Source organism: Rhinoraja longicauda, chromosome 24 (genome assembly GCF_053455715.1).
Source record: "Rhinoraja longicauda isolate Sanriku21f chromosome 24, sRhiLon1.1, whole genome shotgun sequence".
Classification (NCBI taxonomy): Eukaryota; Metazoa; Chordata; class Chondrichthyes; order Rajiformes; family Arhynchobatidae; genus Rhinoraja; species Rhinoraja longicauda.
The window spans coordinates 11,334,728-11,349,129 of NC_135976.1; the positions used below are offsets into that span (position 1 = coordinate 11,334,728).

The 14,402-nt window shown below is 44.5% G+C and overlaps 1 protein-coding gene across 1 annotated transcript; it reads right to left on the reverse strand.

Moving 5' to 3' along the window:
- Positions 1–774: 774 nt before the first annotated feature.
- LOC144605269 (adenosine receptor A1-like) lies at positions 775–5,423 on the reverse strand. Its single transcript, XM_078420365.1, has 2 exons — positions 5,101–5,423; positions 775–3,096 (listed from the first exon to the last, which is right to left on the reverse strand). Exons 1-2 carry the CDS (start codon positions 5,418–5,420, stop codon positions 2,457–2,459), a joined length of 960 nt encoding a protein of 319 aa, XP_078276491.1. The 5' UTR covers positions 5,421–5,423; the 3' UTR covers positions 775–2,456.
- Positions 5,424–14,402: the final 8,979 nt, after the last annotated feature.

Below are 14,402 nucleotides of genomic sequence, written 5' to 3' on the forward strand. Positions count from 1 at the left end.
TCTGCCGCTGCATCACTGTGCCCGCCCCTGTTTCTGTACTGATAATAATGTAACACTTGATTATCCTGTGCTATTTTAGCAAATCAACAGCAAACAATATGATGTGAACCAAATCAGTGGTTGGGCCAAGCAAGCTTTCACATTTAGACAAAGATAAAATAATATATTTTGGACCAAATAATAAAAGGTAATCCATCAGCAAAGACAGAAAAGGAAAAGGAAATTATAAAAGTACTAGACCAAGTGGACCCATTGGGCCCAAACCTCTCCTGCATTGGTGCAGCACCCTCTCCTCCCCTCCCCTCCCCCTCCCTCCGCCCCTCTCCCCTCCCCCTCGCCCCCCACTCCATCCCCCTCCCTCCTCCCCTCCTTCCATCCTTCCCCTCCCCTCCCCCTCCCTCCACCCCCTCCCTCCACCCCCCTCCCTCCCTCGGAGATAGATTTAAACTTTAAAATGTGAATAACTTTAAAAATATAACACCGATTTCAATGAAATTGCTTCCGTTAGCACCAAAGGGACGACGGTGAGTGAGGAGGGCCTAAAATTGTCATGCTATCGTGTACCGTTTTGGCTGTAGTTCAGGAACAAACAAACAAACAAACGAGAGTTTTAGTATATAGATAGATTATTATGCAAGGGTTACCAACTTCTTCCACCCTCTCTACAGATGAACATTGAAGTATACAATTGTGTACAATTTTAGCCACTTATCAATCGCAAAACAGTTGACAGACAGTAAAAAATGTGGATAAAAAAATGTAACTCCAGTCCTTTGGATGCTTATTAGAAACATAGAAAAAAGGTGCAGGAGTAGGTCCATCGAGCCAGCACTGCCATTTAATACGATCATGGCTGATCATCCAAAATTAGTAAGCTGTTCCTGCTTTTTCCCCATATCCCTTAATTCCTTTAGCCCTAAGAGCTAAATCTAACTCTCAAAGAAAGGTTGAGAAATAATAAAACTGATATCAAAAGTGATAATTTTATTTGCCACAGCTTCGCTGAATGTTTTAAGCTGATGTATGGTTGTGATGTTAAAGGAAAACAACATCTTTGGTATATTCTGAGCACTACTCGGTGGCACAAAAGGACTTGGGAGTGCTGGTGCAGGATTCCCAAACACTGAACCTGCAAGTTGAATTGGTAGTAAAGAAAGCAAACTCAATGGATTTTCAAAATGCATTTTTGCATTTATTTCAAGAGGGCTTGTATACAAAAACTGGGATGTAATACTGAGGCTCTGTAGGCACTGATAAGGCCGCATTTGGAATATTGTGAGCAATTTTGGGCACCATATCTGAGGAGGATGTGGTGGCTCTGGAGAGGGTCCAGAGGAGGTTTACAAGAATGATCGTAGGTTAAGATATGATGAGCATTTGACGGCACTGGGCCTGTACTCACTGGAGTTCAGAAGAATGATGGGGGGGAGGTCCTCATTGAAATGTACAGAATAGTGAACGGCTTGGATAGAGTGGATGTGGAGAGGATGGTCCCACTAGTGGGGGAGTCCAGGACTAGAGGTCATAGCCTCAGAATTAAAGAATGTTCATTTAGGAAGGAGATGAGGAGGAATTTCTTTAGTCAGAGGGTGGTGAATCTGTGGAATTCTTTGCCACAGAAGGCTGTGGAGGCCAAGTCAGTGGATACTTTTATGGCAGACATAGATAGATTCTTGATTTGTACGGGTGTCAGAGGTTATGGAGAGAAGGCAGGAGAATCGGGTTAGGAGGGAGAGATAGATCAGCCATTGGTGAGACCACACAGTTGTACAGGGCATTGGTGAGACCACACCTGGAGTATTGCGAACAGTTTTGGTCTCCTAATCTGAGGAAAGACATTCTTGCCATAGAGGGAGTACAGAGAAGGTTCACCAGATTGATTCCTGGGATGGCAGGACTTTCATATGAAGAAAGACTGGATAGACTCGGCTTCTACGCGCTGGAATTTAGAAGATTGAGGGGGGATCTTATAGAAACTTACAAAATTCTTAAGGGGTTGGACAGGTTAGATGCAGGAAGATTGTTCCTGATGTTGGGGAAGTCCAGAACAAGGGGTCACAGTTTAAGGAGAAGGGGGAAGTCTTTTAGGACCGAGATGAGAACGTTTTTTTTCACACAGAGAGTGGTGAATCTGTGGAATTCTCTGCCACAGAAGGTAGTTGAGGCCAGTTCATTGGCTATATTTAAGAGGGAGTTAGATGTGGCCCCTGTGGCTAAAGGGATCAGGGGGTATGGAGAGAAGGCAGGTACGGGATACTGAGTTGGATGATCAGCCATGATCATATTGAATGGCGGTGCAGGCTCGAAGGGCCGAATGGTCTACTCCTGCACCTATTTTCTATGTTTCTGTGATTGAATGGCGATGTAGACTTGATGGGCTGAATGGCCTAATTCTGCTCCTATCACATGATTTTTTGATCTGACTAAAATCAGCATATTTGTACTCTGGGATATGTTCAAACACTGCTACTTGTCATGATCTCCTTTCCTGTTTGACCGTCAGAATTATTTGTACAATTGATATTATTTTTGCATTGGAAATTTTGATTCCAGATCTGAAGAAATGATACCCTGAACTTTTTAATCCTCCAAGCATATATCAGAGGATTCACAGCTGAATTTGCATGGGAGAGCAATATCCCGATAGAGAGAGGGGTTCCTACAATGCTGTACTTAGGACAAAAGTACGAAATGGTGTTGATCAGGTTCAGAGGAAGCCAGCAAGCAGCAAATAGGCATAAAACTAAAGCCAGGGATAGGGCAAGTTTATATTGCTTCCCAAGATATCTTGTTGAGTCAGTGGCATTGGGAACCATTGTTTTTCGTTGTTTCCTAATTATCCAAAATAATTCAGCGTACAGGCTAAACGTGATTACCAGGGGTAAGAGTAACCAACCGAAGAAGTTAAAATACACCATATAGTCCATTCTGATCACCTCTTGAAACCCACACTTCTTGAATTCGTGGGTGAAATTCCCCCCACTTTCGTTGGTTTTATTCCAGCCAAATAATGGAGTTATCCCATTCAAAACAGATGCTGCCCAGCAAATACCAACAGTGATCCAGGCTCTCTTCTTCGTAACGATAATCCGATACCTGTTGAACAACATAAACATTATTTTCGAGTCACACAACGAACTGCAGATGCTGGTTTACAAAAAAAAGACACAAAGTGCTAGCGTAACTCAGTTAGGCAGCATCTCTGAGGAATATGGTTCGGCGATATTTTGGGGTCGGGACTTTTGTGTTTTTCAATCACAGTAAAATATTGTGATTAATAAAATATTTTATAAGGTTCACAATTAAAACTGTTTTATTTATTTAACGCCTTTCATACAGAAAAAAATCCCAGGTGCCACGTTGAAGCCATAACCAACAAACAATGCAAAATAAAAACTGACACCCTTTGAGCGAATGGACAGTGAAATTAGATCACAGCATTGGTTCGTTCAGGACCATGCAATGGAAAAGCAATGTAACATAGAAGCTTTGTTACCATGACAATTTCCAAGCCAATTGATACCAATCACAAAACATAGCTGAGCATTTTCCGTCATTACCCACATCAGAACATATCATTTTCCCACCGTCAGTCTAGGTGAGAAAAGAAAAGTTTAAAGGAGATGTGCGGGGCATGTATTTTTACACAGAGGATGATGGGAGCCTGGAATGTGCTGCCAGAGGTGGTGCTGGAGGTGGATAGCATAGTGGCGTTTCAAAGACATTTGGATAGGCACATGGATATGCAGGGAAGGGGGGGATATGGATCATGTGAAGGCAGATGAGATTAGTTTAACGAGATTCTTCCTTAAATTTGACTACCGTTCCATTCTATTCATTGCACGGGTCCATTAATGCATGCAGCTTAATCGCTACCATTGCCATAACCATAAGTGGAAGGACACAGAATTGCTATTATAATGAAAGGTCACATACTCTCCCATGCATCCAAACAGCAATCACAATGGATGGAGACACAATGAACTGCAGATGGTGGAATCTTGAGCAAAGCACAAAAGTACTGGAGGAACTCATCAGGTCAAGCAGCATCCATGGAGGGAGCGGACAGGTGACGTTTTGGGTCAACACCCTTCTTCAGACATTATCAATTAAGGACACAAAGTGCTGGAGTAACTCAGCAGGTCAGGCAGCATCTCTGTAGAACATGGATAGGTAACATTTCAGGTCGAGACCCTTCTTCAAACTTGACCCCAAATGTCACCTATCCATGTTCTCCAGAGATGCTGCCTAATCTGTGAAGTTACCCCTGCACTTTGTGCCATTTTGTGTATTAGCCAGCATCTGCAGTTCCTTGTTTCTACTGACTATCAATTAATAGTGTTTTAAGATTTCCATTTATCTCTTCAAAGCATTTTTGTTAATAAACACGTCACCCAGAAGGTGGACACAAAATGCTGGAGTAAATCAGCAGGACAGGCAACATCTCTGGAGAGAAGGAAGAGGTGACGTTTCGGGTCGAGACCCTTCTTCAGATTCAATTCCAAACCAGCATCTGCGGTTCCCTCTGACACATCGACTACATAGAAACATAGAAAATAGGTGCAGGAGTAGGCCATTCGGCCCTTCGAGCCTGCACCGCCATTCAATATGATCATGGCTGATCATCCAACTCAGTATCCCGTACCTGCCTTCTCTCCATACCCCCTGATCTCTTTAGCCACAAGGGCCACATCTAACTCCCTCTTAAATATAGCCAATGAACTGGCCTCAACTACCTTCTGTGGCAGAGAATTCCACAGATTCACCACTCTCTGTGTGAAAAAAAAACATTCTCATCTCGGTCCTAAAAGACTTCCCCCTTATCCTTAAACTGTGACCCCTTGTTCTGGACTTCCCCAACATCGGGAACAATCTTCCTGCATCTAGCCTGTCCAACCCCTTAAGAATTTTGTAAGTTTCTATAAGATCCCCCCTCAATCTTCTAAATTCCAGCGAATACAAACCGAGTCTATCCAGTCTTTCTTCATATGAAAGTCCTGCCATCCCAGGACTATAACTATCAATGTGCCAATTGAAGCTTGCTCACGCTGTGCAGATGAGGAGTGGTTGACAGCACAACTTCGATCAGGGAGCAATTACCTGGTTGGGATCTTGACACGAAGGTAGCGATCCACAGCTATTGCGAGAAGCGACAAGATGGAGTTCTGAGTCAGAACTATCAGGACGCAGGACATCAAAAGGCAGCTGTAGACGTGGGTGTGGAGGCCGACGTTGATGGTGATGGCCAGGGGGATGGCCATGATGCCCACGGCGATGTCAGCCAGTGCCAGGGACACGATGAAGCAGAAGGTGGTGTCCCTGAGAGCCCGGTTGATCTTGACTGCCCAACACACCAGCACGTTGCCCAGCACGGAGGTGACCGCGATCAGCACCTCCAGAGCTATGTACACCACTTCCATCTGTCCAGGCGCTTGATGGAGTGAGACAGTCTACTCCGTGCTGCCTGCCCCCAGCAGTAACTCACGTTGAGCAGTAGAGCTTCCTTCCAGGCTTCCTGACCAACATCCGTGTGTAAATCTGCCAACCAAATCACCTCTTAATCTACAACACAGCAAACGCCAGAGCACTTTGTTCACTTCTGCAATCGTCCTTTTCTCTCTTTCAAAGATGTTTCCCCACTTCGAGCAGACGTTTCCAGCAGCAAGCGATTCCTGGTGGACCACTGATTCAGCAGATAGATGATACATGACGTTTCTGCAACGTTATTTGAAGTTCCCCATTCCTGCATCGGGTATCCCTGTTGTCTCATTTCCCCCTGAACACACCACCCCTGACCACTTCCCAGGTGATGTTCCAATCTGGAGACTAGGCTCTGATGTCGCCGAGTTCTCTCCTGACTCTATATGCAGCAAACCCTCGATATAACGGACCATGGGTAGGGGGGTGGGGGGCATTGTTGCTGATTGTCCACTATAAATGAGTAAGGTATTATCATTGTAAGAGTAGTGGATGCCAACAACTGTAGCTGCTGGTAATAAACCCAATAAAGGGCACAAAGTGCTGGAGTAGCTCGGTGGCCCAGGTAGCGTCCCTGGACAACAGGGATTTGGGTGACGTTTCGGGTCGAGACCGTTCTTCATCCTGGGGCTGGAATACAGATGGGTTGATGGCCGCAGCCAGCTGGCGGCCAGAGGGGTGGTGAAGATCGGCAGAGTCGATGACCACTGCCCACTGGCGGCTGGAGAACATGGACAGGTGACGTTGCAGGTGGCAGCGGTCAAATGGGGCTTGGAAACATAGAAAAATAGGTGCAGGAGTAGGCCATTCGGCCCATCGAGCCAGCACCGCCATTCAAATGTCGGCACGGTGGCACAGCGGTGGAGTTGCTGCCTTCCAACGAATGCAGCGCAGGGGACCCGGGTTCGATCCCGGCTACAGATGCTTGTGTTTGTACGGAGTTTGTACGTTCTCTCCGAGACCTGAGTGAGTTTTCTCCAAGATCTTCGGTTTCCTCCCACACTCCAAAGACGTGCAGGTATGTAGGTTAATTGGCTATAAATCTAAAAATTGTCCCTAGTGTGTGTAGGATAGTGTTAATGTGCGGGGATCGCTGGTCGGCGCGGACGCGGTGGGCCGAAGGGCCTGTTTCCGCGCTGTATCTCTAAACTAAACTAAACTAAATATGATCATGGCTGATCATCTAAAATCAGTACCCCGTTCCTGCTTTTTCCCCTTTTCCCTTGATTCCTTTAGCCCCAGGAGCTAAATCTAACTCTCTTTTGAAAACATCCAGTGAATTGGCCTCCACTGCTTTCTGTGGCAGAGAATTCCACAAATTCACAACTCTCTGGGTGAAGATATTTTTCCTCATCTCAGTCTTAAATGGCCGACCCCCTATTCTTAAACTATGACCCCTGGTTCTGGACTCCCCCAACATCATGAACAGTTTTCCTGCATCTAACCTGTCCAATCCTTTAAGAACTTGATATGTTTCTATAAGATCCCCTCATCCTTTTAAATTCATGTGAATACACGCCCTGTCAATCCATTCTTTCATCATATGTCAGTCCCGCCATCCCGGGAATTAACCTGGTGAACCTACGCACACTCCCTCAATAGCAATAATGTCCTTCCTCAAATTAGGAGACCAAAATTGTACACAATACACCATGTGCGGTCTCACCAGGGCCCTGTACAACTGCAGTAGGACCTCCTTGCTCCTAAACTCAAATCCTCTCGCTATAAAGGCCAACATGCCATTAGCTTTCTTCACTGCCTGCTGTACCTGCATGCTTACTTTCAGTAAGTGATGTACAAGCACACCCAGGTCTCATTGCACCCTTCCTTTTCCTAATCTGACACGATTCATATAATAATCTGCCTTCCTGTTCTTGCCACCAAAGTGAATAACCTCACATTTATCCACATTATACTGCATCTGCCATGCATCTGCCCACTCACCCAACCTATCCAAATCACCTTGCAGCCTCAAAGCATCCTCGTCGCAGCCCCCACTGCCACCCAGCTTTGCGTCATCCGCAAACTTGGAGATGTCACTTTTAATTCCCTCGTCTAAATTATTAATATGCATTGTAAATAACTGGGGTCCCAGCACCAAGCCTTGTGGCACCCCACTAGTCACTCTCTGCCATTCTGAAACGTACGCGTTAGTTCCTACTCTTTGCTTCCTGTCTGCCTTTTATATATTTATATACCTCTAGAAGGTATTCAATCTCCTATGCTCCAGCAAAAGAGTCCCAGCCTATTCGGTCTCTTATAACTTAAACTCTGAAGTCCTGATAACGTCTGTGCAAATCATTTCTGTACCTTTTCCAACTTAAAGGTATCCTTTCTATAACTGGGCAACCAGAACTGTGTATAATAGTCCAAATGTAGTCTCACAATGACTTCTACAATTCCACTGTGATGACCTAACACTTGTAGTTAATGCCCTGAATGATAAAGACGAGCATGCCAAAAATCTTCATTGATCTGTCAACCCGTGTGGCCACATTCAAGGAATTATATACTTATACCCCTAGATATCTCTGTTCTACAACAGTGTCCAGGACACTGACTTATTGCGTAAGTCCTGTCCTTGTTTAACTTACCAAAATGCAGCACGTTACACTTGACCAAGTTAAACCCCATTTGGCAATATTGAAGGACTCATGGAATGTGGGTTAATGCTGGAAGCTGAGAAGAAAGAATGGTCAAGTAGGCAAAAGAAACCAAATGGATGACTTCTTCCTCTATTCATTACGTTTTTGTGATAATTAGTAGTGATACGATCAGCCAGCACCAGAATGGGAAGGAAATTATTTGATAATACCACTGCCTCAAAATAGACCCAGCATTCACTATGACTTATTCAACTATCTATAATACTGTCTTCAATTAAACATATGTTAGTATCACCTTGTATGATTTTCAAACCAGATGTAGATGTAGATGCAAGGAAGTGCAGATGCTGGTTCACAAAAAAAGGGGACAAATTGCTGGAGTAACTCAGTGGGTCAGGCAGCATCTCTGGAGAAAATGCCTGAAATGGCAGTCTGAAACATAGAAACATAGAAACATAGAAAATAGGTACAGGAGTAGGCCATTTGGCCCTTCGAGCCTGCACCGCCATTCAATATGATCATGGCTGATCATCCAACTCAGTATCCTGTACCTGCCTTTTCTCCATATCCCCTGATCCCTTTAGCCACAAGGACCACATCTAACTCCCTCTTAAATATAGCCAATGAACTGGCCTCAACTACCTTCTGTGGCAGAGAATTCCACAGATTCACCACTCTCTGTGTGAAAAAAAACGTTCTCATCTCGGTCCTAAAAGACTTCCCCCTTATCCTTAAACTGTGACCCCTTGTTCTGGACTTCCCCATCATCGGGAACAATCTTCCTGCATCTAGCCTGTCCAACCACTTAAGAATTTTGTACATTTCTATAAGGTCCCCCCTCAATCTTCTAAATTCCAGCGAATACAAGCCGAGTCTATCCAGTCGTTCTTCATATGAAAGTCCTGAAGAGGGGTTCTGCCCTAAAACCATTCTATATTCTCCAGAGATACTGCCTGACCCGCTGAGCTACTCCAACACATTGTGTCTTTTTTGTTTTAATGCACTTTTGCAATGCTTTTGAAAGATTATTAAAATATTACGGAATTAATTCTTCTTTACATCCAATTCTACCTCCTATCCTAGAAAACCGGAAACGACAGGCATAATAATAAGTACATCATTGTTAAGGCTATTACTTTATAATTAAAAAACTGTCTTAAAGTGCAGTTTGTAGAAACTCACAGCTGCAATCTACAAGGCTCCTCCAGAGTCACAAAAAAAAAATGTGACAGACATTTGGTCAATGAAATGTGTGATCTATCAATGCTAAATTGTCACCTAAAGTTATCAGAATGTTCCAATTTATTTAAAGTCATCATAAGGGCCTCCAAGTGCGTGGTGGGAGGCGAGCGGCTGAAGTCTGGAGTCCGTCTACCACCCATCTGTGCCTACAAGGATGACATGACAATCATAACATCAACAGCACCTTGCACCAGGCGCCTTTTAGGGAAGCTTCAAGAGAACATCACTGGGGTTAGAATGAAATTTAAGCCATCCAAATCAAGAAGCATTTCTATAATCAAAGGCAAACTGACGGATCAAAGGTTTTTCATTGATCAAGAACCAATCCCAACTGTGTCAGAGAAGCCAATCAAAAGTCTGGGGAGATGGTATGACTCTAAACTGAAGGACACTGATCAGGCAAATGAGCTGAGGCAAGAAATCATCAAAGGTCTAGCAAACATCGACCAATCCATGTTGCCTGGAAAGCTGAAAATCTGGAGGTTACTACCTCGCCTTATGTGGCCACTAACCATGTATGACATCACCCTCACAAGAGTTGAGAAGATGGAAAGAACAATCAGCTCTTTTGTGAGAAAGTGGTTAGGTGTTCCTCGATGCCTGAGCAGCGTAGGCCTGTACGGTCAGGGGGTACTTCAGCTGCCTCTCTCTAGCCTCACAGAGGAGTTCAAGTGCACTAAAGTCAGACTAGAGATGACCCTGGCAGAATCGAGGGACACTGTCATCCGAGCTGCTGCCCCAACCCTGGCAACAGGAAGGAAGTGGACGGCTAAGAATGCGACACAGCAGGCAAAATCTGCTCTCCACCAAGGCGACATGATTGGGCAAGTCCAACACGGACAAAGTGGCTTGGGGATTGGCGGAAAGCGACCTTGCTGGAACAAGGCATCCTCACTGGAGCGCCGGAAGTTGGTCACGGCCGAAGTCCGCCGACAGGAGGAGTCGAGTAGGTGTGCCAAGGCTGTGTCGCAAGCTAAACAGGGCCAGTGGATGAGATGCGAGAGTGTGGAAAAGTGGAAGATCAGCTGGAAGGACATGTGGGAGATGGAGGCGAGCAGGATAAGCTTCTTCATTCGGGCAACCTATGATGTCCTTCCTAGCCCAAAAAATCTCAACCAATGGTTGGGCGAAGATCCATCATGCCCCCTGTGTTCAACACCAGCCACGCTTAAGCACATCCTCACTGGGTGTAAAGTAAGCCTCTCCCAAGGACGGTACACCTGGAGACATAATCAAGTGCTCAAATGCCTGGCAGCGACTCTGGAAAGCAGGAGAACAACCAACAATGCCCTGCCGCCCAGAACAACCAACCCAGTTATGCCAATTGCCTTTGTTCGGGAGGGGGAACAAAAACAACGGAAAATTCCACCAAGGACAAGGTTTGGACAGCTGGAGGCAGCCCGGGACTGGCAGATGCTGGTAGATGTGGACCAATGGCTTACAGTTCCACCAGAGATAGCCATCACCAACTTGAGGCCTGATCTTGTCCTCTGGTCCAACTCTCAGCGCATGGTGTATTTTGTGGAGCTCACAGTCCCTTGGGAGGATGCTGTGCAGGAAGCCTTTGAAAGAAAGAAACTGCACTACACAGACCTTGCAGCGGAGGCAGAACAGCGGGGCTGGAGAACAAAGATCTGCCCGGTAGAAGTTGGATGTCGAGGATTTGTGGCAACATCTACGGTAAGACTGATGAAGGACCTGGTGATCAGCGGACAAGCCCTACGCCAGGCTATCAAGGAAACATCACAGGTGGCAGAGCGGAGTAGCCAGTGGCTGTGGCTGAAGAGGAAAGACCCAATCTGGTCTCCCAAATAAGCCGGCTAGGCAGATGCAGAGGGGGGTGGTTCTGGGACGCCAGAATGCACTGCTGAGCCTACTGGAGACGTCGTGGGTCCAATCAGCGAAACGTCGATGAAAGTAGGTGCCCACTTGATAACCCCAATGACGTGTCTGCCCAGCCTTTCTCAACATCGGAGGAGAATAGGTGAGTGCATAAGCCTCCCATCACCACCGGAGCAAATTGACATTTGGCACTTTGGATTTCTAACATCTTGTCCTGTGTATTTGGAAACATTAAAGCATTTTTTGCTCTCAATCAGAATTTGAACAAAGAAGCCTGGCCAACAATAGCCTTGAGATTAGATAGAATTGACCCATAGAACATCCAGGTAGATTTATAAAATCTACAATACTTCAAAATCATCAATTTGTTTTTGAAAAAAGATTACAAAATAACCATTTTAATTAATGGTTCAAGGGAATCCTGGATGTCAAATGAGCGATTCATCGGTACATCCTGCAAGAAGAACACCTCCCAAAGCAGCATTTTAACAGAAAGAGCTCATCGTTAATAAATGTTAGTGTACGTTAATCAATGTTTATATCCATTAACTGAAGATGATGGAGCAATGCATAACTAATTGAATAATTGAATGTGCTCTTTGCCTTTCTATTCTGGTTAATTATTAAGGACAACAAATCAATGTTCTGTGTAGATTCATGCATGCCATTATCCGAACAAAACACATACACGTCAAATTAAACCAGTGAATAAAGGCTTGTAATTTACTGGAATAATTCCTCATTCAGGAATCAAGAAATCTTCTGATTTATTAGTCCAACTGTAAGTAAGGATTATGGTACCTGTTGAGTGTAGTCACTTCTGGGCAATTCAATTATTGTGTTATTGTCCTTTTAAAATGCCTGCATAGAGTCATAGTCATAGAGTGATACAGCGTGGAAACAGGCCCTTCAGCCCAACTTGTCCACACCGGCCAACATGTCCCATCTACACTAGTCCCACCTGCCTGCGCTTGGTCCATATCCCTCCAAACCTGTCCTATCCATGTACCTGTTTAACTGTTTCTTAAACGTTGGGATAGTCCCAACCTCAACTACCTCATCTGGCAGCTTGTTCTATACACCCACCACTCTTTGTATGAAAAGGTTACCTCTCAGATTCCTATTAAATCTTTTCCCCCTCACCTTGAACCTATGTCCTCTGGTCCTCGATTCCCCTAATATGGGCAAGAGATTCTGTGCATCTACCCGATCAATTCCACTCATTAGCTTCTTCACCTCTATAAGATCAGCTCTCATCCTCCTGCACTGCAAGGAATAGAGATCCAGCCAACTCAACCTCTCCCTGTAGCTCACACCCTCTAATCCTGGCAACATTCTCGTCTGCAACTGAGAGGCGAAGATAATTATTCAAGTTCAACAGCCATGAAAGTATTCACAGGGATTAGTTTTGCAGGACATTGCAGCTTGAAATAAATGATGGTATTCATTAGTGCTTGCACATTGACTATTGCACACATTATGCTGAAACCTATGAAGCAACTTTGTAACTGACTGCCTTGACCAGATCTGCACTTTCAATGTTGGACATTGGTTGGGAACGAGTGGCATAAAATCTAGAAATTCATCTGATTCTTCAATCTGCTATTTTCAATAGGGGAGCAAACGATGTGTCTCAAACAGTCTGATCTAGGAATACACATGGAAAAGCACAAAACCGAACTTGAGCTTACCAAAACGCAGAAAGGAAAGTGAAGGTGAGGGTCAGTCAGTAGAAGAACAGAAATTGTCCACACGACAGTTATCAAAGTCACTTTGTAAGAACCAGTCATTATCTTACTTTTGGATTTATCCAGATAAAATAGATTGGGTAGATGCACAGAGTCTCTTGCCCAGAGTAAGTGAATCGAGGACCAGAGGACATAGCTTTAAGGTGAAAGGGAAAAGAATGTAATAGAACGGAGTAGACTTGATGGTTCGAATGGCCTAATTCTGCTACTATCACATGACCTTATGTCCTTATGACAATCATGAAAAATAGATCAGCCACGATCAAAGAGCCTAATTCTGCTCCTATGATCCCCAGTTTTCATACAAGCAGAGCTTATAAACACAGAACCACTTTGGTCACATTTCTTGACGTTCGTTTACACATAGTTATACATTTGTAAAATTTGTAACACACAGAAACATTTTGGTCAGAATCATTAACACTCCACATGTTGTTCAGAGTTTCCTGTATAACCCAGAAGTATTTATCTTGCCACTCACAAATGTTATCATCACAGTATCTGCTCAAATAAAACTTACAGCCAAACAGCAGAACATCATGTGTTAATAGGTACACATCATGTGTTAATAGGTACACATCATGTGTTAATAGGTACACATCATGTGTTAATAGGTACACATCATGTGTTAATAGGTACACATCATGTGTTAATAGGTACACATCTTGTGCTAATAGTCTGAAACACAGTCAAGACCAGCAGCCTACTTTGCCTTCTGTCGTTTTAACATATAACAACTACAGCATGGAAACAGGCCTGTCCGGCCCTACCAGTCCACGCCGACCATTCTCCCTGACCTAGTCTCATCTACCTGCACTCAGACCATAACCCTCTAATCCCCTCCTATCCATATACCTATCCAATTTACTCTTAAATAATAAAATCGAGCCAGCCTCCACCACTTCCACCGGAAGCCCATTCCATACAGCCACAACCCTCTGAGTAAAGAAGTTCCCCCTCATGTTACCCCTAAACCTTTGTCCCTCAATTCTGAAGCTATGTCCCCTTGTTGGAATCTTCCCCACTCTCAAAGGGAAAAGCCTACCCACGTCAACTCTGTCCGTCCCTCTCAAAATTTTAAAAACCTCTATCAAGTCCCCCCTCAACCTTCTACGCTCCAAAGAATAAAGACCCAACCTGTTCAACCTCTCTCTGTAGCCTAAGTGCTGAAACCCAGGCAACATTCTAGTAAATCTCCTCTGTACCCTCTCCATTTTGTCGACATCCTTCCTATAATTTGGCGACCAGAACTGCACACCATACTCCAGATTCGGCCTCACCAATGCCCTGTACAATTTCAACATTACATCCCAACTTCTATACTCGATGCTCTGATTTATAAAGGCAAGCATACCAAACGCCTTCTTCACCACCCTATCCACATGAGATTCCACCTTCAGGAAACAATGCACAGTTATTCCCAGATCCCTCTGTTCCACTGCATTCCTCAATTCCCTACCATTTACCCTGTACATCCTATTTTGAT